The 23830-nt window shown below is 35.8% G+C and overlaps 1 protein-coding gene across 1 annotated transcript; it reads right to left on the minus strand.

Moving 5' to 3' along the window:
* Nucleotides 1-18807: 18807 nt before the first annotated feature.
* Nucleotides 18808-20631, minus strand: LOC110862147. The gene is made up of 4 exons (XM_022111319.2): nucleotides 20516-20631; nucleotides 20080-20354; nucleotides 19736-19910; nucleotides 18808-19419 (listed from the first exon to the last, which is right to left on the minus strand). The coding sequence occupies exons 1-4, from the start codon at nucleotides 20577-20579 to the stop codon at nucleotides 18938-18940; spliced, it is 996 nt and encodes a 331-aa protein (XP_021967011.1). The 5' UTR covers nucleotides 20580-20631; the 3' UTR covers nucleotides 18808-18937.
* Between the last annotated feature and the right edge of the window lie 3199 nt (nucleotides 20632-23830).

Below are 23830 nucleotides of genomic sequence, written 5' to 3' on the forward strand. Positions count from 1 at the left end.
TTATAAGTACTTAAAAAATATATAAGTCATAAGTGTTTTCTTCAAACTCGAGGACACATATGTACAAGTTAACCAATATCATTACTTTTTCTATTGTCTACACTGCTAAAAATCTGGTATAGTCACGCAGGAATTGATTTCTCGGTATTGAAGTTCCTACTGCTTGATATTAAAATTGCACCTGACGGTAAAAATTTGCTACAGAGATGGTAAAACTTTACCAAGCAGGTAAATACCAAGCTATTACTACTATTACTAGACGGTATTACTTATCAATACCAGTTAGGTAGAGTCACCTATGAATACCGCTTTGCATTATATATTTTAATACTGGATTTCTAAGAGTGTATGTTATGTTGTATCAATTTTGTGAAGAATGTTGTCCCATTATTAGAAAATTAACCACTTCGCCCCTATAACGACTATGTGGCGTATTTGACCTTTACGCCGAATACGACTATGTGGCGTGAGTTCCCTTGGCTCCGAAATACGACGATGTGTCGTATTGACCCTTGACAACGGAAACGACTATGTGGCGTATTTTCCGTTCACACCGGCATACGACTATGTGTCGTATCCAGAAAAAAAAATTAGGTCATTGCTCTTCCAAATATAGTTTTCAGTCAACAATCCGCCATTTGGGCGGGAAGATGAATTGCGGGAGGTAAAAACAATTTATAGCTAACTGGCTATTTCTAGCTAACACGCCCAGTTTTGAAAACTGCTGTTGCATGGAATTTTCGTCACATATTTCAACAGCGCTTTCAGATAAAATTAGTGAAATTGTTTTTCTCGGATTTAGAACGCCCCAACGAAATTTTTGGCGGGAAAACTAACCACTGGAGCCGATGAAATCTCGTTGGGCGGAAAAATTAAAAGATTGTCCGGAAAGTAGCATATAATTTTCCAGTTAAAATTGAGTTATATTCAAAATGCGCTAAAGTATGGTTTCGAACAGTTGATGCTATAATTATTCACTACCACTGCTACCAATTTAAAGTCACTGTAAGAAAACGTTTGTTTTCCCTCCCTAAGTATGCGTAAATTCTATGCATGTTAAATGTACAAGAAGCAATTTTTACACATTTTAGTCTGATTACAAAATTATTTATAGCCAATGTCATGAATTGAAAGCCATATTTGCTATGTTTAATTTTCCCGCCAAAATCGGCTTCTATAGCCCTTGACGCGCGATAATCGATTTTTGCAAATATATGTACTATTATGCACGTAATAATCAATGTTTGTGCAACTTTCCATGCGATTACAATCATTTTTTAATTCGGCGTGTTGGCTATTTTCGGCTATAAACATTAGTCGTTCGCAAAAATGCACAAAGGCAAATTACAACTCAAAATCCGTTCCCAAATGGTTATTCGCATCAACTTTCATAAAAAAGTGTCCAGAATAATTCCGGTGGGAACACCATTTTTCAATTCATCTCTCAGTAATTAACGTCACGCAGTAGGTGAAAATTTCGGGGTCAAGGGAAGAAAAAATTCGCCGTTACTAGGGGTGAAAGGTATGAAAATATTCGTCTCTCAGGGGTGAAGTGGTTAATGAGAAACGGATGGTATGATTTTATGATGGGATTCTTCATTCTTATTTTTTTAGGAGAAGGTAAGAATTAATCTACGGAGGAAAATATAAGTCTACTCGATTGATTTCCTTCTACAGATGACAATCTCTTGGATACTGTAACATTGAGCGAACTAACGATACACAAAACGAGGTTACGCAGCATGGTAACAATTTTGCCGCATCTGTTTTTGTACAAAAGTTGATATTACCTCGGGTGAGAAATAAAAATGTCATTTATTCGTACACCACTATTTCAAATGAGACACAAACTACAAAAAAATGTGCCTAATGCGTAACATTTCTTACTATATTCTCCTCAGAGAGATTCTCCACTTTACGGAACAATTTATAACGCTTATTTCATCAAAGTGCATGCAATACAAAGTTTATTCTTTTACGTAAGAAAGATTGTGGGGGATGAAAAGATTGCAAAAAACGTAGAGTTTAAATTTTCATCCCAGATCTTAAGGAAACCTTGACTTTCTCAGGCAATCAAATTCCTAAAGAAGTGAAAACCCAGGATTTCCGGACAAGTTGTTTGTTCACTTTCACCCGCTGACTTTCTCCACGAATTTCTTCCTTTGTGAAACCAAGTTGGATGACAAATTTTGACAATCTGTTGACAGGTCTGCCTTTCTTGTGACAACGATGACATAACAGATCCGGAGAGCTTTAAAGCCTGCCAGACAAAAAAATACGTAAACGTTTGTCTATTTATCTCAACTTATAAATTGAAAATTCGTCAACCGATATAAAAATAATTCTGCAAAATTAGAAAGCCATTCGAGTAACATGGATGGAATTTGGGAACAACTCAATCTTGGCAGAAAAGGTATTAATTTTCATGATACACATGATACACATGATACATATGATACACATGTTTTACAAGAAGGTCGAAAATAAATTAACGTATTACATTATTAATACAATAATTAACATTAAATTAAAGATTATATTCATTCTCACCAAGTAATAATATGATTTGGTACTTGTCTAAATCCCATTTTTAAATTATGCCTAACCGAATTTTTTCCTAATAGTTTCAAAATCGCAGTAAATAATCTAACTTGACATTCACAGCCATACAAATCCTCTCCTCTCTTAATTTTTAAATTTTATATTTCCATTAAATACCAAATTTCGAGAATGAAATCCAATTGATTTTGTAATTTAATAAACTTCTCAACCTTTAAATAGAGTGAAAATCCTTTCTTAGAAGTTTCTCCCCTTTTGTGAATCTCGAGTAGAAAGGGTGAAACTTGACATTTGATTGATTCATATCCACTTTTCAGACACAAATCACGAATTTCTCTTCACATTCGTTGAAACTCCTCAGATTGAATCAGCACCTCCAATTTTACATTTGTATGAAAAAGAACCAAGAAACTGTTCATGCATCACCTCCACTGAGAGCAAGAGTGACTGACTTTCATTCTATTTTAAACCCTGTCCTAACGAACTTGTTACCGTATCGGGAAAAGAAATGGTTTTATGTTATTAAGCAGGAGGAGCTTTTATAACTGGGAAAAATGCGTGTAACATCAAAAGCGAGTACTTTCCCGAGGGGGAGACGCGGATCTGATTCACTGATTTTTTTTATTCTGCGAGAGCGAAGTGAGTGAGTCATCATTACGATGAAGGAAAGTGATGTCAATCTCGGTCCTCTGATTTGATCGGATGTGACATTGCTGTCAATTCAGAAATAGTAAAAATGCATTTTAGGAAAACACAATACTTCGACGATATTTTTTGTTACCTGCTCCCTCATCTAAAATAAATTTTGATCTAAATAGTAGACAAACAAATATTTATTGTCAACTTTGTAACAGAGGTTCTAACTTTAATAAGTGTTCAACTGTGTAAACTATATGAGTTCCCAAAAGGCTGCAATTACAAATCCATCTTTGGACGTCTAAAAATTACTTAACATTTAATATTTTTATTTGCAACGTTTAAACCAAGCATTTACTAAATAATGTTTTGCTTAACCCTCATTTTTGAGTGGTGAACAAAATAATACAAAAACAAATGGTGCAAGAAATACCGTAATTTAAATTTTCCAAATCCCACGGGATACGTTTTATTGTCCGAATTCCAATTTGTAAGTTCTCAGTTCTATTAATTAGTGTTTTCTGCAAACTCAAAATACAAAAAGTTGCAAGTTCAAGCATGAGCTATACGAAATCTTGAGCAGACATTTTATGAAGAAATAGCCATCTTTTGTTGAAAATTAACCAAATCTAGTTTGACGACTTGTAGTATAATAAATTTTATCCGTTACTACGGAGGCTCCGCCACTAACACATGAACGTTTATGACCTTAAGGCTGCCTGGGACACAGGCACAAAAATAATTTCTTAAAAATGATGTTTAGGGGTCATTTTTGGACAGAATGGAAAACGGATCGGTAATTCTGTGGAGAAACCCAATCCCCACAGAATTACGGATCCGTTTTCCATTCTATCCAAAAATGAGCCCTAAACATCATTTTTTAGAAATTCCATCTCCCAGGCACGGTTAAATTACTGGTTGAACGGCTTGGAGTGGAGGTCCCGAACATGTTCTATGTGAGAGCCCTTTTCTCGAACTACAAGTCGACATCGGCGATTCCAACTTTTGTACACTGATTTGACCATGGTGAGGTCAACTTTAGACTACTAGTCTCTCAAAACTTTCCAAACTCCGTCAGAAGATTTTGGGTGGCGAAGAAAAGATTTTATTTCAGATATCCAAAGCCGAAAAAATCCATGGGACTTACATAGGGTGAATTAACAGGTATTTCACTATTTTGGATGATTGTTATCCCGAGTCTAGCTTTTAAGTCCTTGGCGTAACCCTGGGTCAAAAGGGCGGTGTGCGATGACGCTGCGTCGTGATGAACTATCACTTTATTTGTGTCCTAGCCATATAGTTTTGGAAGATGAATCTCCAAAAACGGTTTTAAAACAAAGTCAATGAAGTACTTCGCAGTTACCTTCACTTTTTGTGGAACTTTGATAAGTGGGAGGAGACCACGACCAGATAATGCACCAACCACCATGAACTTGTTGCAAAACTTTTCCGTGTGCGGGATGGCCAATCTTCTGGAATTAATTTCTCCTTTGGTTGTATAGTAAATTTGTCTCTGACCGTTGGTATCTTGTAAAGAAAATAATTCTTCATCCAACGACACTAAACAGTCACTTTTATCTTTTGTCAGGTAATTCACATAAATTATTTTACAGGTCAGACGACGATTTTTTTTATGCTTCTCAGTCAGCTAATTGACTTGGATCTTTCTTCTTTTTTGCTTCCCCAAAATTTTAATTGCTCGTCGCACACTAGTCTCTGACACTTTGGTTAGACGTGCCACTGCTCTCTGGGGTGGTGGGTTGTCCTCAGAGGTCAATAGGTCAATTTTCTTAAGCACGGGCCGAATTAGCACTTTTCGGACTCGTGTTTGAATCATGATGGTTGTCCTGTGGTACGAGCTTGTCGTTATTGACCTTCTTTTTTAAGTACCTTATGTATCCTTCCTTTCAAAACTTGTTGTCCTTGAGTTTTAAAGTGGTTAATTATGTCTGTGTACGAAAAATTAAGTTTGGAAAGTGTTTTTATGGTACCCTCTTACTCTAAGGGCAATGGTAGGGTCATTTTTGAATCTAGAGAGCTAATTTTTTGCTCAGCCCTTGTCAACAATCACATGTCGCTATGCTCAAAATTTGGAACCGAAACTCCAACCCGTTTTGGAGCAATTCAAGAGTGACCGCGTTCACGTGTTAGTAGCGCATCCTGTATTTTTATTTGGCATTTCAAACTTTCCATATCAAAATGTTTTCCACAATTTCCGGTGTTAACGGACCATGTAGAATATGAAAAAGTTAGTAATCAGGCACCCCCGCAAAAAAGAACAGCATCCATCACATTTTTCTTTATACTTCTTGCTTCTCCACCTTCTTTTATTCCTTGGAAACTTATCACTTAAACTGAAGCCGTTTCATAGTTTCGGAAATCATGATCCGTCACCGTTGTAACTTTGATTGAGGACTTATTCAACACGAAAGTTATATAACTTATGGTCGAACAGTGGAAACTTTCACCGGTTCCGTCAGAAATGAATGCAGTCATTCTTCGTGTCATGCAAACTTTAAAAAGCGAAGAGGTTGAAGAAAGTTTAGGAAAATATGTACTGTACGTATTCCCATTTTTGCATACATTGTATCCGCTACGTCATAAATGTTTGGCCCTCAATTTTTTTAATTTATTGATATTTTCACAATTCGACCTTTCTTCCTCCTGCGAGCACAATATCCCATTAAATTTTATGTTACTCCCTTTCTCCGCATTTTATTTCGCATCGCAAGTCAATCTCCAATCGCGAGAATTGTATCCATTTTGGCTAATGATTTTTGGCAATGTGACAAAGCAACTATTAAACTCTGCAACTGAAACTAATTTGTGTGGCAATTACACACTCTAAACAGTAAATAGTATGGGAACAAAATTGGTATTATACGACTACAACAAGCTCGAAAGGATTTGTCATTATTCGAACCGAATGGTGCCTCAGCACTGTGGCAAATTTATTACCACAATATTTAGAGCGCAGTTCTATGAGTCTCTGAAGGAGAGTTGATGCAATTTATTATTTCTTTACGTACTAGAATGAAATCTACGTTGGCGATATCGTTAAATTTTATGCCTCTCGCTAAATCTAATTGTTCATTAAATTCTGCTTTCTTGAAACAGAACTTTTGAAAATGTAATTCTAAACAATTTTTTTATTTCTTTGGGATCTTGTAAATTGAAAAAACTCTGGATGAAATATGTATCTACCACATAATTTACACCCAAAGTATAATTTTAATCGCTTACAATTAAAAAACAGGTAATTATTGTAAATGGTACTTTACATATTTACCGTCTCACCAATGAACACTTATTATAAAGATCGGCACAAAAATTGGCCCCCAGTTAAAAAAGTCCTGTCCTCAAAGAAGAACTCAATTACGGAGAAAGTTTGTCGCCCACTTTCTCCGCTTTGGTTTCCATCCCGTTGCACAGCTCGGAGGTGATGCCGCTGATCACTTCTTGTTACGGAAACCTGCTCAACATTAATTTCACGTAACAAGATAAATTTGTTGTCGTCTCGACGTAATAAATAAAAACAAGAGGAGCAAATTTGCTCTTAGTTTTTCCCCGAGGTGTGAAATCAGCCCCAATTTCGTACTTTCCTTATGTAATGGACGACACTCTTTTTTAGTTGAGTGGAGACGATAACGTAGCCGCAATTTTATTCAAGATGACACAACATCTAGACAACCTCGGGTACGAAACGGGAGACCGAAATGAAGAGGTGAAAAAGAAAATTTGAAGCGAACAAAGAAGAGAAAGTTCAGTACAACTTGCTGATGGGAGTAGGAAAAAGGGTTAGCTTTGGGCAGAAAGGTGGCGTTACGTGGTCTACAGATTGGGTGAAAGTTAACAAGAACGAGGGTTCTGATTTCCCGTATTTGTTTTGTCCGGTTAGGATCATGAAAGTCTTATAGAATTAATTTACAAGTTCAACTAAAAGTTCACCATGAAAATTTGCGAATTTGCAGTCATGTGTGAACTTACCTAGAATTTATAACTCGTAAAATATATAATTATTCTGATAAAAGCGGGAAGAAATTAGTTATAATTAGTTTCTCCCCTCATTTCCAGTGTATGCATTTTCAATTTAAGTAAGTCGTTCACGTCACCAATTTCGAAAACACGTAAAGCAAATTAAAGCTCTGTTACGAAGCGACGTTTTTGACGTGAATGCCCACATTGTTTCACGCTAAAGAAATTATTTAGATTTACATATTTATACCGGTTTTATTGCAGATACAATTTACATATGTACCTATATAATCGGCAAATATTTGGCTCATTAACTTACACGGGAAAGAACACCGTTTTAACAAAAATATTTACCGGAAATATCTTGAACCTCGGAAACAATCACATTTTTGAAAGAATTGTCTTTACAATTAGCCATTTTCAAGGTACACGTCTCACATCTCGAGGTACATATAATATAACATGTTATGTTATGTAACATAACTTGTATCGCATAACGAAACCTTGACTTTGTCCTGGGATGAAATTCTTAAAGTAAAAGAACTCAGGATTTCTTACTCCGAAGCGTGTACTAACTTTCTCCACAAGTTTCTTCTTTTGTGCAGCAAAGTAAGAAGTGGAGTGGGACGACAAGATTTTGACAATCTGTTGACAGCTCTGACTTTCTTGCGAGAACGATGACGGCATAATACCCAAAGCTTACATAGAAAAGCAATAAGGACAGCATTAGCATTCTGCAACGTTCTATTTTATTCACTTCAAATCCCGCTTTGCCGTGTTAGCACAAATACAACAATAAACCAACGTCAATTATTTAGCCTAATTGATAACTTCGAAACTTTATGAATTTGTACATGAGGCAATTCACGCAGTCCTTGATAACCTAGTTAGATCCGTAAGTAACATCCTGCAAAAACTTACAAATATTTGTTAGGAAAATTAGCTTACAAATTTTTGTGAACTGAAGGTCAAGGGCGTTTTCTTGTTTTATAAAACTTGGTAAAATTACATATTTACAAAATGTACTGCTTTTACAAAGTAACCAAAGCCAGAGTGAATTGCCTAAGAATTTAAAATTATTGAGCAAAATTATAACAACCAGACTCACGAAAGAGTTTAAGATCTACGTAATTTAACATGTAAAACTTTTACGCAAAACCGAGATCAAATAGATCTACCTGTCACTTCTCGTAATATGATCTGCAAAGTTATGAAACCAAGAGATAAAAGACGTGTTTCTCGCTGGTAATAACCTGACCTTTCTTTATTTACCTCGGCTGATAAATATTTTACTGTCGCGAACTCAATTCACGTCAAACGGTTCCTACATAAACAAATTACGAAATTCAAGTTTTACGTAAGTGAGGTGAATACCCTGTTACAATTCCTCTTCTTGTTAGTTTACATTTAGAATTTGACCGCACACTGATAATAAAAATAAAAAGAATGCAATCGCTTATCAACTTTGATTTAAAATAGATGACGACTTTTACTTTATTTTATGTCCCTTCCTCACGAGCTTGTTACCGATTATCCGATAAGTAAATGGGTTTTATTTTATTAAGCAGGAGGAGCTTTTATAACTGGAAAAAATGCGTGTAACATCAAAAGCGGGCACTTTCCCGAGGGGGAGATGCGGATCTGATTCACTGATTTTTTTTATTCTGCGAGAGTGAAGTGAGTCATCACGGAAGGAAAGTGATGTCAATCTCGGTCCTCTGATTTGATCGGATGTGACATTGCTGTCAATTCCGTTGGGTATAAATGCACTTTAGGAAACTCTAAATAATTCGACACGATTTTGTTGTTGTCTGACTCGCTCTAGTCATCTTGATCGAGGATCCTATCAGTCTGTTGCAGAAATTTATAAATTATGTATAAATGCACAACTGCAGAAATACAACGGGTGTTCTATTTAGAGGTATCAAACACTTAAAAGCTTTGGATTTTATCCACACAATTCATCCCCATATTTTCGCATAAGCAATACTTTTTGCAAAATATAAATTAGTTACCATACGAAATACATAGAGTACCAATTAGTTGGATAATGTGGCATACGTAGCGTAGCGTAGTAAAATATCTCAGATTTTATTATATTAAATTGTATTGTAGGTATTAGCTATATACTTTAATTGCAAATGATTTTCTCATTTTATTTTAAATGTCATTGATAAATTGTTATCTAACTCGATTTGTGTGCCGTTTTATTTAGAGTACGAAAGAAAAAGTCATCTACTTCTCGATGCTATTAAATTTAAGCTGTTTCCTCATTTCAAAGAGGTAAAAATTAATATAACAGAGCCATAACTGGATTTAACTCCTTGTCAGATCGAATTTTACCTCAAATATGTTATCATCCATTCAAAAACCTGGAATTATTGGTGAAATGTCAAATAAATTTGGGATTTGGAAGATTTTGCTTCTTTCAAGATAACCTTAGCTGAAGTCACATTTGCGAACATGAAGATGGATAAATTTTTTAAATATCTAGTTCCAAAAATGAATACCTTCCGTCCCAATAATTAGATTAAATTATTTTCTAAGAAATAAGTTGGTAATAAAATGGTCAACGTGCGGCTCTTTCACACTGGTGATAATTTTCCACCTAAACGTGACAATAATCTGATGTAGACTCAAAGCTATGACCCAAAGTTCAATCAAGTTCTAACCGGAAAGTGTGGTTTCCTAGAAATTATTACCATTCGGTGGGAAATATTTGCGTGAGTCGCATAGTGACAATTTTTTAACCTAATTATATTGAGTGTACAGTCTGACTTTACCATCAGAGATAACGAATCCTTGTAAGTACAAGGATTTATGTTTAAAAAGTTAGAACTATAATTGTAAAAATGTAAGGATTTAAAGTCAAATTGTATTTATATCCAAATTAACAGAGAATTTTAATAATTCAGGTTTTGAAATTAAAGACTTGAAGTACCTAATTACTATTAGGATAATATTTTGGAAATTATGGTCCAACAAACAAACAAACTGACAACAACAAACAAACAAACTGTAGCTTTACAATTAATGGTTTTATTTAATATGATCCTGAATCTCTGTACGGTACCTCAAGCTTTCCGTTCCACTATTATTGTACCAATCTACAAAGGAAAAGGGAAAAAACTTTCTCCCTCTAGTTTCCGACCGATATCAATGATAAATATATATTGTAAAATTTTCGAACGATTATTATATACACGATTATGTTTTAGAATTGACTCAAAACTTTGCAAGCAACAGCATGGCTGTAGAAAAAAAACACTCTTGTCAAACTGCTCTTTCTGAATTTACTAACTATATATATTCAGCACTTGATGTTAAGAATGGTAAATGTATTGCGATTTATTATGATGCCCGTTCTGCTTTCGATAGCCTAGATAGGTCATTGTTGATTAAGAAATTAATGTCTCAGTTTAAACTAAACCCTACATATATTAGTACTCTGTATAACTACATGAATCATAGATGCTTTAAGTTTAAGGATGATGATCAATATTTTAATAATCCAACGGGTGTAGTTCAAGGGGGCAGCGGGTAGTGGTTTGTATTACTCAGCCTATCAAGACGACATAAATAAGATCATCACCATTCCGTTCTTACTCTATGTTGATGATCTGGTAATCTACATCGCCGGTCAAGATTTAGATGTTATGATGAAAATCATTATTGACCAGGCAAACGCGGTGCAAAAGTGGTATGATGATAACAACCTATCAATTAATTATACCAAAACTAAGTTCCAAATATTTTGTAAACCCAACTGTGTAATCCCTCCTGAGTTTACCTCCCCAATTCTGTTAAACAACGGCCAATCGATAGAATATGTACATACGTTCAAATACCTCGGTGTAATGTTAGACTCTAACCTTAACTTTCGTGATCATTTTAATGCTGTTACTAAGAGAGTTTCTCAGAGTTTAGGTTATCTACACGGTTTAAAGCGGCACCTGACCGATAAAGTCATGGCCATTATGATTAACAGCCATATTCACTCGATTATGGACTTTTGTATTGATATCTGGGCCATTCAGACTGATGCCCAACTCGATTCAATACAACATAAAGTAAACTCCTTCCTTGTCAAATTCATGTTTCCCTCCCTTGCAAAAAAATTTCGACATAAGAAACATTCACGCTTTAAAATCAATAAGCAAGCGATAAAGATAAATGAGTTGTTATGTAAGTGTAACCTTTTGACAATACGAGAGCGTCGTGATTTATTTCTGTATAAGTACGCTTTTAAACACCTCCAAGACCAAATAAGTTCCTCCGCAATTAGACGTTCTTGGCCACTCTTAACTGTAACATCATGTAACTTTGCTCAAAAATCCATAAATTATCGCGCGACCAAGTTATGGAACAAACTCCCCGCGATTGGGACCCAAACTTGAGCTACAACAAATATGTACAAGCCGTCCGTGAACACATCATTAATGCACGTAACGACCAATATTGTTATTGAGTCCATTAGATATTTTTTAGGTTAAATATATAGTTTTATCTACTTGTGTCATAGTTTTTAAACCAGTTTTGTAAACTGATAACTATTAACACGTGAATAAAGGTTTAAATCAAATCAAATCAACCAAATTTTTAAAATTCATCGAAAATTAATCCTAACACAAAAATTTCGTGGAAGTTTTATAATGTTACTTAAAATTTAAAATTTCGTCATAATATTACATATCCTACGGATCCAAACTTGGAGAACAATGCAGTTTTTCTAGATGCGAATGGCGGATCGAATTGAATCGGCAATGAACCAAAATACCCACAAAAATCACCTCATCCTTATTCTTCAGAGTGGTTTAAGCCTGCGTTATATTTTTTCTCGTCGCTCTATTGAGCGAGAAGAGCTCTCGCTCTGCATTTCCTCTCCATGTTACGCATGGGTCCAGAAATCTGATCTGATTTTTCACTTTGCGAGTTTCAAAGTGCACGCAAAAGTTTGAAATTTTCACAATATAATTATCAATAGTTTTGCAACAAACTACCTTGGACCGATTAGCAATTTTGATGATAGTTTTATTTATATTAATCAATAATCCCAATATCACAGAAATATTGATTAATATAAATAAAACTATCATCAAAATTGCTAATCGGTCCAAGGTAGTTTGTTGCAAAACTATTGATAATTATATTGTGAAAATTTCAAACTTTTGCGTGCACTTTGAAACTCGCAAAGTGAAAATAACATCAAAATTTAACCACTTTTTGTGACTTGTCTCAACTGGTCATAGAGTATGTGTAGTGGGAAGTTCCTACCACACATACTCTTCCCACTGGAAACCACTAAAAATGTAAACAACTCCAGATGATATTTGCAGTTTTTTGCAAAAAATTCAAAATTCTCACCGAAACTTGTGAACTTTATATCCCACCGAGTTCATCAGTTTCGCCACTATGTGATTTATGAGGATTGGTTTAACATCAAATATAGCTAACTCTTAAGCCATACCCAAAATCCGTCGTGATCACAACCCATCAGCGCATAAAGTTTGACTCTTTGGCTGAATTATGCAACCGTAAATCCAGCCAAGTACCACGAAGTGTGGCTGCTATTCCACCCTCCCCCACAAAACACATAGCTCGCGTTATCCATACTACCACAAACTTTATGGCGGATTAAATCACTCAGTGTTGAATCAATCCAACCTTTTTTTGTAGAAAGCGCAGAGATTCTTTTCAGACAACTGACACCTCCAGCCATTGCAATCTTCCAGAAGAGACTTTGTTCGAAGTGTGCCGACAGTTGGACGGGTGGGATGATGCGGAAGAGAAAGTTGGAGGCGTGACATGCATGAAAATACTGTAATTAATAAAATCATCGTAGAAAGCCTTCATAAACGTGACAATTTGGGTTATTTTTTTACAAGCATTAGAAAACGATACTCATTTTGTATTATCGAAATTCAAGTTTAAATTACATACAGCTCTGTGATTTTAAAGTATGCTTCCCCAAAGCACTTTTTTCATAATTTAGTTGTAAGCTTGAAACTTTTGAAGAATTTGTATAAAATCGTCGACAAGATTTTCTTTAAATTTTAATTTTCACTCTTATGTATGTATATAACTTTTAGAATACGCTACTTTTTACATTTATCTTTGTAAGCTAAAATAGGTGAGAGGAAGATTAAGATTTGTGTGAATTTGACATACAGAGGAAATTGTTCCTGTCTCGCTCTATCTCTGCTTTCGCCCACCAACTCCATCTCACTCTCCGTCATCTCGCTCGACAACTTAATTCGGATTTTGACCGACGCAGCCAATTAAACAAACTCGCGAATTTTAAATTGCTCTACGTCCCTCTTACATAAACTTTCCCACAAATTTATCTCCATTCGGGGCAGTCCTCGTAATAAAGTGGAGCTTGAGAGGTGGCATAATCGTGGCCGTGGAGACGTTAAGTACTCGTTCGTTATATCTGATGGGAAAGAAAGTTGGAGAAAGTGGTGGAAAATGGGGCCGTTTCTTGACATGAGGGGAGACTGGGTGGGTGAAAACTAAATAAAAATAAGGCTGGCTGAATGGGCAATTGGATGAGCATGCCAGTGATGGTTATGATCCACCCACCTCAAAATAACGGACATCTGGGGGCGAGAGAAAGTGATAGGTAGCAGCACGTGGGTGAAAGTAGGAGTGGGAATTTACGCGTGTGGTGTTAAAGAATGTGACCATAAATTCAACCTGTGTAATCTTCTAGATATCACCACGATTTAAGATGGGCTGAAAGGCTTGTGGGGCTTTGAATTTTGGGTGCGGGATTCGGGTTAATACTTACCATAAAGTGCAGTTTTAGGGTGATTATCTTGTTCATTTCTATGAAATTGTGCTTAATTAGTTGCCATCGAGTGCCCAATCAGTGTCGCTGTGGTGACAAAACCTTGTCAAACAATTTTCAAGAGAATAGCACATTTAGAATTTCTGGAGTATTATTCACGTTCAATAGCCAAATTTTCTAAAGACTTATTTTCTAGAGAAAGTTTTAAAGAGAAGCGACAGCGCCATGAGTATAGTTGATTCATATTTTAGTTACTGGAAGAAATGAAAATACTAGCTAAACAAATTGAAACTAACAATGCGATGACGCCAGCGGTCTCGTTCCAATATTGACGAAACCACGATAATTATGTGAACGTTGCTCAAGCTCGGAAAGTTGAAAGTTGGCCAAAAACTACTCATTGTTGACCAAATACAACATTAGATAAATTTGTCCGGAGCAATTGTGTCACATCGAATCTTACTCAGCTTGTTTTGTTGTCTTACCAACGCGGAAACACCAGGAAGCTGGTCTGAAAATAATTCTTTGTGAATCTGGGAAATCGGTCATTTCTTGTGATTTTATAAAGTAAATGAGGTAGACGACGTCGTTTTCTCCAAATGCCTTTCTCCCCTTCCTGGTGGCAACATCTTCCTCTCAACGGGAGACAAATGAGAAGGAAGTTTGTGGAGAATAAATGGGTGACATTGTGACAAAGATGGACATGGGGGCAGACTGGAAACTGGGGCAGCCACTCAATAATGACGCCACGCTTTCTCCCACATTTTCTGACACCTTTCTCCTCCGATCCTACTGAGTACAAACGAAGTGGCGGAATTCGTGATTTCCGTGTCTAATCTTGGAAATGTCAGATCATCAATATTAACACTTTCACAAATAACCAAACTGGGATCCGCATTAATTTAATTGCGACCATTCAAAAGAGTAAACATTTGTAGAATGATCAGCTAAATTTTTCCAACACTGATTTTTCATGTGCATGCTTTTCATATATTTCGTACCGAATGGAATAAAAAATAGATACAAATTGATAATTTGTAATGGGAACTGGGAAGGATTTATTTTTGTTTATAAATATAACAAACCTTAAGATTTTGTTACCCTAAAATTAAAAATTGAACTTAAAAATTACTACTGCAAATTTTGCGAGCATTTCAGGGCATAAATTTAATTTTTCCAGATTAAATTTTCTCCGATTTGATTTTCAAGATTTGATTTTTCCAAAATTAATATCGAAATTATCAAGTGTGGATGATGACATGCTTGGAGAAAGTAGACCCACTGTTAATTTTAATAATTACTCCATACTTTCCTCATTAGGATCTCATCTCAGACTTTATGCCATCAACCAAAACAACCCAACAATGTCACCCCTAGGTTTCGTCCTTAATGAGTGTTGTTGTTGTTTGTTCTGGTTTCTAAGTGTAGTGCTGGGCATTATGTTGTCACTTTCGCTTCCAAAGCCTTCTTATACAAATAACGGATCATCCTTCATCCCAACTTTCACGGAGGATTATTCTCATCAGTAATATCATCAGGGGAAAGTGTTACCCGAAGCGAAACCAGTTTTGGTGTCATGAGACGTATGCGATCCATCACAAAGTATTTATACCTTGGGTAGATTATAAGTGACAATTTCTGATAAATAATTCACCCAGTTTTTGTACTCTAGAAAATTTACACAAGTAATTCTTCAGACTCGAGGAATCTTCCGTTTTTCATGGTTATCAAATATAATAAATAATTTGGTTTGTCGTTATTCCTTGAAAAATATTTAAAAATGGTAGTGTTTCATTATCTCATGCCATGCGCCATCATTAATTAAATTTTAAATAATTTTTTTTAATTAATTAGTTCGATTGTTGTAGATTTTGATCGTCATGCAGTAGACTTCACACAAAAGTTATTAAAAATTAGGATATGAAATACGCATGTGCAATTTTTCTGACTTGTTTGCTTGTATCTTTATTACTGTGTCTTTCCCAATTCATACAACAATGGTTTACCACTGGTGACACACTGGTCAGTATAGCATATGTTCAAACTATTCAATATTAATAATTATTAACTTGTGTAACTAAAGTGCATTACAAATAGCAAAAAGAAATTTCATTACATCAGAAACATTGGGTAGCACTTTGGGGACATTTTTAAAACGAAAGAATACAACAGCTCGAAATTATTTGGATCATGGAGACGCATATATGTTTCCAGCAGATTTCTCCATATTCCAACCAATGCTTGCTTGGGTCGCAGATTGGTTGCCATTCTGGTCCTCCCGACCTCGGTTTGGTTGCAGGAGATGTATTTGTGGGAGAAAGTCGTGCGGTGGACGTGGACACGATGTAATGATCTTTTTCTCAGGGAGACGATGTGGGACGAGTTAGGAAAACATGGCAGTCATGTAATCAAAGACAAATCGACTGTCCGGCCAACAATCCAGACCAGACTTGTGGCTAGGTACATAGAGATGCATGCAAAATTCCAATTTTGGGCAGAATCCAATTTTCTATTGCACTTTTTCCTATAGGAGTACAAGTGTCCATTTTTTTTTGCTCCCTTAGGGTTCCAAATTTTTTGGACGCTTTCGAATTTTTGAAAATTCATTATATACCTTCTTCGAATTGTTTTCGAACATTTACCAGTTTAAATGAATGACATGCTCTGTGCATTTACCTAAATTGTATTAATTAAGTATATACTAGATTATCTAGTCTAGATATGAAAAATATGATTGTGCAGACTTTGTTCCTTCTAATAAAAATTCTAACTGTTTCTCATGTTTGCGAAAATAAACACTAATAAATAAAATAAATAAATATATAAATAAATACACCAATAAATAAAATATTTTTGTCCTATTTCTCCTCATTTTTTCTACAGCTTTAATTTTGCATATTGATTTTTTTAGCGTTTCATTTATTTTGTTTCATCCTCGCCAAAAACCTGTGACCATTTTTCTAGGTTTTCGTAAATGACCCAGTTACCAGAACCTTCCACGTTCTAACCATCTGTGCAAATTTGTGCTTCATTCGGCTTACATTATAAGCTTGTCCCTTGCCTAGTTTTTTTTGTGGGGCGAAAGTGGGAGAAAGTTTGGGATGGATGGGACAGCGAATCGGAGGGATGAGTTACAACCCAATCTATCAAAGACTTCAAGTGGGACGGACCATGCTCAACTTTCCCCTCGTCTCACCCACAATCCAAATACTTTTTTTGTAGCAAGTTTATCATAATATCAACTCAGTTTTTCTTTTCCATCCCGCGCTGGTATCCTTCCCATACTGTTAGTATGGTAGGGATACGAAGCGGGAATCAAATTTTTGGTGAAGTAATTCTGAGTAAGTAGTAATAAGGAGAACCATTTAATCTCTTTTGGCTTTACTAGCTTTCATCGCGCTATTTTGATGAGCACATCACAACTACAAGCATAAATACGTTCCATGAAATCAACTGCTCGAAACGAATAAAATGTAATGCTTTGGAAAGAAAATCCCCAAATACTGTATTGTTTTAACACAGCAATCAATTCGTGCAGGGTGACGAAGACGATTATCAATTTGGGAAAAGTTATGTAATAATAATTTATTACCAGATGGACACTACAGCTGAGTTGTAGTTTGTAGTTCACGTTAATCACGCAACTGAAGACAAAAACGTGAGTATAAAGTGTTAATAATAGTTGAGGTTGAAAAATAAATTTTAAAAATATCTGCAAATTAAAATAGATTTGGAGTAGTTTAGTTAATAATATCAAGGTTAAGGGACCCGGCATATAGTTGCAAGTGGCACTTGCCGAATAAACTATAGATAATTGAAAAGTATGATATTTCTTCATTTTCATTCATAAATCCATCACATGCATGTTTTATTTATATTCCTCCATTTCCTTGGGAGAGGTACGCATACATAAATATTTTGGTAATAACATTTGTTACCGAATTATTTATAGTGAAAACATTTCTCGATATGTATCTTGTCATCCTACTTATCAAGATTCTCGTAACCCAAAATGTGTGCGTATATATAATAACTTATTTCTCCTTGATAGATATTTAGTAAACATTTAGCGTCAGTCTACTTTGTATGAGTCGCCATCCCGTCGAATAATTCATCCCTGTCGTAAATCTTCAGAGTTTGGATACTTTCACAAACACGACGTGCTTGGAAACTTTATTTCGATTTGCAGGGTTTTCCCTTAAAATTCACATCCTCACCTCCTCAAAACTCAAAAGCATGATGAATTCTCATTTTCCCCAATTTTTCACACAATTTGAGAAACGATCAAGAATGTAAACTCGTCATTTTATGGATGATGAGCGATCCAACTTTCACCTTTGTTAAAATCTCTCATCACTTACTTTCTCCTCAAGAAAGCTACTAAATTCCTGTCGAGAATAAAAACGATGACAAGTTTCCCAAGCAATTTCTCGTCCGTTATGCGACGAGAATTTTCCTCTTGGGAAAAGTGTGCTGAATTTTGAGTAGCGAAAGTTGCTTTCACTTCATTCAAGTTTATGAAAAAGCAAGGGAAGAATTTCAACTTTTTGGGAAACTTAAGTGTACAAAAATTAGTACGTTTATCGTTATGTAATTTCTTAGCTTAGGATTAGTTGTGACAATAAAGCTTGTATTTTACGAAAAAACGAATCCTTACCAGACAAATCAAACTCGGTGCAAGTGGCAAATTAATATAGGAATGAGACCTCAATGATTTCCCTAATAAATAAATTAGATTAAGAGCGTCCTCATTCGTCAAATCGGACAAATTCAACTCGAGGACTCACGTCAGCTCTAATTTATTTAGCAGTGTGCGATATACTTTGGCGCAATGAAACATCAGTAAATTTGCAAATGTGCGTAACGTACTTTTCGTGTTTATTTCAAATAACTAATCTAATCAGGAACGTTTAAAGAACTAACTTAAAAATTAATCTTCTAAATTATTATGGAGAGAATTTAATACTCCCACCCAAACTAATTTCCCCACAACGCTTTGACAGCTTCCAAATCGACGTCGGATGTATACTTATGCTCCAAAACGCCCTCTCTCATCACACTGCTCCACTCGTTCTTAACCGCTGCCGAGATTGTTCTCTTCGATCGACAATTAGCTGCGGTCGGTGTATTCACAATGCCCCGATTTCTCCTCAAGTACGTTTCTGCGCCGGTCCACGCGTCCATGATGAACGTGTCGCGGGTCATGACGTCCAAAATCTCCTGCTGTCCGCGAGGAGTTGTCGTATCCACGACTCGAACTGCTTTTTCGCCGCTCGGACTTCCTGCAAAGTCGATCAAAGTATTGTTTCCGATGAAGCCGACGACCTGCGTGGTTCCTGCCGTGTCAACGTAACAGATCAGCTTCCACCAACAGCTGGGAACCTTGTAGCCATCTAGGGTTGGGCTGAAGCGGTCGTTAGCGTCGCACACTCCAGTCATAACGTAACCGTCCTTTGAAGCTGTAAAAAAATCATTTGGTTTTCAGACTAGAAAAATAAGATTCCTAAATTCCTAAAATTTTCGAAAATAATATGAAATTTGTAATTTATAATAATATAATAATAATAAGTCTTTATTGTCAAAAGGTAACAACGTGATAACATGCTGATTTCCAACCATTGACATTTATTAATTTAACGCGCGAAATTGATTAACTATTTAATTAATTAGCTCCTCAAAAAATGTAGTCGATAAGATGTTGCGAATTTAGTAAAATTATCGATGAGATTAATATCCGGCTTTGAGAAAAGAATAAAATTTTCATATGAAATTTACCGAAATATCGATGCGACTTGTCCTCCACGGTGAACCAAGGATTCTGATTAGTGAAGGGATCCTGAGGTGCAATATTTACACAAAAGAACGTATTGCTCACTGCCTGAGCCGAAAATCGGTTAGGATTCGCCGGAGTAAGGTGTCCACGGTCAAAAGCGGTCCTACTACTGGCAGACTAACAAAAAATACATTTCTCAGAAATTGGTACGAAATTGTTACTGAATATCAAAAATATTAAAAAATGTTGAAATTGTGCAGGTTCTCGTTATTTTTTTAAAGAAAGAAAACAAGGTTTTTGCAAAAAATATAATTTTCCTTCCCCTCCACCATTTTATGTAACCAACCTCTTGCGCCGGCGTCATTTTGTACGTCGTACTGCACGCCGTCTGCTGATTAACGATGACCGCGCAGGTGTGTTTTCGAAAGTCGTCTTGCCTTTCGGCGTGGACCTGCATGTTGAGCGCGTTGTGGAGAACGGTCGTCGAGAGAGGGATTTGTCGCACCCCGTCATGCTGGACGTACATCAAGTTTATGTTTCCTATTGGCGAGGACGCGTTCACCGTAAACGAGTACACATTTCCGCTGTGCGTACTCGAACAGGCAAGCTCCTGGGTTAGGGCTAAAATTTAACAAAAATGGTTCATTAAAATTCTAATTTTCGCAAATTTTGAAAATGCGCTGATTTTAAATATTTGTGAATTTAAAAAAATGATCCACTAGTACAGGTTTTTGTAACCAAAATTGGTCACAAAACATCTTGTAAAATTTAGCTTAAATTACCTGAACCGAATAATTGTACGAGAAACGCAACCAAAACAAAATTTAATTCTCTCCGAAGTGCCATCTTGATCAATTATAAAATTCAAACTTGTTTGGTTTTAATTTTATGCATATCGTTTGTCAAGAGAGAAGCTTTATATATGCAAAAAATTAACATTCCTTTCTTATCTGATTATTAATCGTTAATCAGTAATCAATTAAAGAACAGTGCATAATGCATGTGATCTAATTATGAGGAGGGGAAAGGGCATAATATTCACCTCATGCTAATTATAATGCCACATGTCACACGTAATATTTCACATGTCACGTGTCACATATGACACATTCATAAACACAACACGTGGATCTAGGCCTTAAAACCGATCACATGCTTAACGTACGGTACAGTAATCTGTCAAGCTGCTCATGCAATGTCAGTCACTCATCTGATGCTACATTTGTTTTGCATAATATTATTCACTTAACTTCTCATATTTAGCAACTCAAAGTATAAAGTATAAAAATCAGTGTATATTTAGCCATGGAAAATCCAAAAGTGCACTCTCAGAAATATTATCATCCTCCGGTGATAGTCGTTACCAATATGGTCACGTGTTCCAGTTATCGCCGGATTTTTTAGAGTGTTTTTTAACCCTAATAATTTGAAGCTTACCTGTACAACTTTTATCAACTTTTTGTAATAACGCGATACAATTGATAATCAGTTTAATTACTCAATCAAACCAATCAAGTTATATAATTGACGCACATATGATCTTATCGTGCATTCTGATATAAACCAATTTAACAAATATATGCAATTGTGGAATATTGTCCCATAATGTATCGCACGTAATCACAGTATGATCAATTTTGTATATTTTAAATTTTTACCTTTCTTGCTACATCTAAAACTATACGCATTCTAGTTCTCTAAAAAATCTTCACGAAACAATTCCTTCATGTAACTTTTATGTAACTCCAGTACATTCATTCCGTCTAGGAATTTATTTATCTCCGAGCTAAATACGATTTCTCACCCCTTTTCGCATAATTTTATCCCTCAGCCATACTTCACCCAAAATAACCGCGTCTCTAGGTCACTTTGGTAGGTCACGTTAGTCCTTTATCTCACTTCATTCTCTTTATTATCTCCATCGATCGGACACAAAAGCAAAATTACGCCAAAATTAAGTCCCTCCAGACAAAAAGAGAGAGTTTAGTTTAACAATTGAAATTGAAATGTGGGCAATGAATTGTTAAGAAGATGTATTACGCATACATAATCCGCACTCCACAATTCACGCTATGCCCAGTAAATCTTTTTCCAGTGGGTGAAATCGCCTCCAGGATTCCGCTGGGATCGCTTTCACCATTTTATTTTCTCCTTCCGTGGTGACATTGATTTCTGACCTGGCCTCTTAAAAATCACTCGCTCTTTCGAGAAAGAGAGCAATAAATGGTATCTCACTTTCTCAATGTGAGAAAGGCGATAAAATAATTTAGCTGCACATTTCTGGAGAAAAACAAAAATTCGGAAACCTAGAAATAGAATTTTTTTCTGCGATAAAAATCCCACTGTATATTTCCAAGTGGGTTCCTGATTTACGGTGTCCATACAGAGGGAGAGATAAGAACGAGAGGCTAACGAACTGTGGCGGTTAGTTGATGCTCAAGTAGGCACGGGTGTCAGGGTGTCGGAGAAAGTGGGAAAAAGTTTGGGAGAAAGGCAAATTTTTATGGCAGCTTTTCTATAAGAGGAAAAAGAGTATTTGTAAATTTGTTAGATTTTGTGACCACATTCTGTCAGGACTGATCTGTGTCGATTGCTGGCTGAAGAGTGACAGTTGTGGACCTAATGATTATTAGTCAACGCCAAATTCAAATGTTTCCTAGATCTCCGTAATAATCTGCGAGTCTTTCAGCCTCTCCTTTTGCGTAATAAATGTACAACTAAATGGCAATAAAATCTATAATTGAAATTCAGGGCTCATTATTTAAATGTCTCAGCGTATTTCGAAATCGGTTTTGATGTTGAATATCAGACAATCGAAATTAAATCATTTTGAATGGAAATGCATACGTATAAAGAAAACCAAGTTGCTATACAATGAACGGGACGGATCTATGTAAATTAAAGTTTCAGTCAGCACAATTTTTGCAATTTCATATTTTGGATTTGCAGTTACACAAAAAATCCACAATAATTATAACATCCGTTTTACTTTGGATCTACCCACGTTCCAATTGAGTTTCAGCGAGCACCCCAATGCTAATCTTACAGCAACGTGGTTTTGTTTGATGGCTAGAAATACCGTCACCTTTACTTCCTGTCGAAATGTCCTTTTTCCATATCAGGGTTCAAAAACTTTACGTAATTTTTAATTTTTGTGTACTTGATAATTTTGGGCTTTGTCCACAAACCAACCTACCTTTCAATTGTTATGGACAAGAGTACAAATAATTTCTTCCGTAGTTTGAAAAATATTTCTCATATTTATTTAACTGCTAGCAAACGCAGGTATGCATCCTTAAGGCCAATTGAAAAATATCAGTTTTTGTGAATGCCAGAAAAACTATTAAACAATCTCCTGCAATCAAGTGTTTTATCTTTCATACACTTTTCCCAAAAACGGCGTAAAAATTAACGAAAAATTACACATGTCAAAACTAGTAAGAAATGTAACCCTGGTGAAAGTCTGGTGGGAAAAGTGGAGGGCGAACCTAGTCGTGAGTATGGATGCCGTTAGTTATGCCGATAAGTAGCCTCTCGCAGAAAAAGGTGAAAGTTTTATTGCAACGCTATTGATTTCCGTACTTTCTCTCCTCGCTTTCTTCTTTATTCTTCATGTCGTACAAGATTTTTTCCCACTATTTTAAGAAATGTCGCCCCACAGGAGAAAGTAAAAGATGTGAAATTTCTAGGGAAAACTTTTTCCCAAAAATATTAAACCCCGTGGGTACAGATTTCACGGTATTTTCATCCCCGCACCAACTTTCTCTTCGCCCTGGTGGCTGCGAATGCTCCATATTATTTCCTGGGCTTTGGCCTGATGCGAGGTGAGGGACGTGCACAAAAAATGCGGTCTATTTGTTATATAACCAGTTCATCGTCAAGAATGATGTTTTCTTTGGAAGACCAGTAAAATCCGCAAGGTGTACAAATATTTGCAAAGATTTCATTAAAAATATCCCCATTGAAAACTTGCATAGAGGAAATTCTTTTATTTAGGAGAAATTTGTGGGATGCAAAAATTAAAAAAAAATCACAGGAGAACTTTACTTTGGTATTTCTAAACCAGAAACTCTGCAACTTGTCAACATCGATCTAAG

The sequence above is a fragment of the Folsomia candida genome, unplaced genomic scaffold (assembly GCF_002217175.1).
Source record: "Folsomia candida strain VU population unplaced genomic scaffold, ASM221717v1 Fcan01_Sc049, whole genome shotgun sequence".
NCBI lineage: Eukaryota > Metazoa > Arthropoda > Collembola > Entomobryomorpha > Isotomidae > Folsomia > Folsomia candida.

Excerpts from the sequence above, each read along its gene's own strand:
- LOC110862147 (XM_022111319.2), bottom strand. The coding sequence starts at position 20,579 with ATGGCACTTCGGAGAGAATTAAATTTTGTTTTGGTTGCGTTTCTCGTA. Across the intron at positions 19,911-20,079 it reads AAATGACGCCGGCGCAAGAG|TCTGCCAGTAGTAGGACCGC; the intron begins GTTGGTTACATA and ends ATTTTTTGTTAG. Across the intron at positions 19,420-19,735 it reads CAAGTCGCATCGATATTTCG|CTTCAAAGGACGGTTACGTT; the intron begins GTAAATTTCATA and ends ATTTTTTTACAG.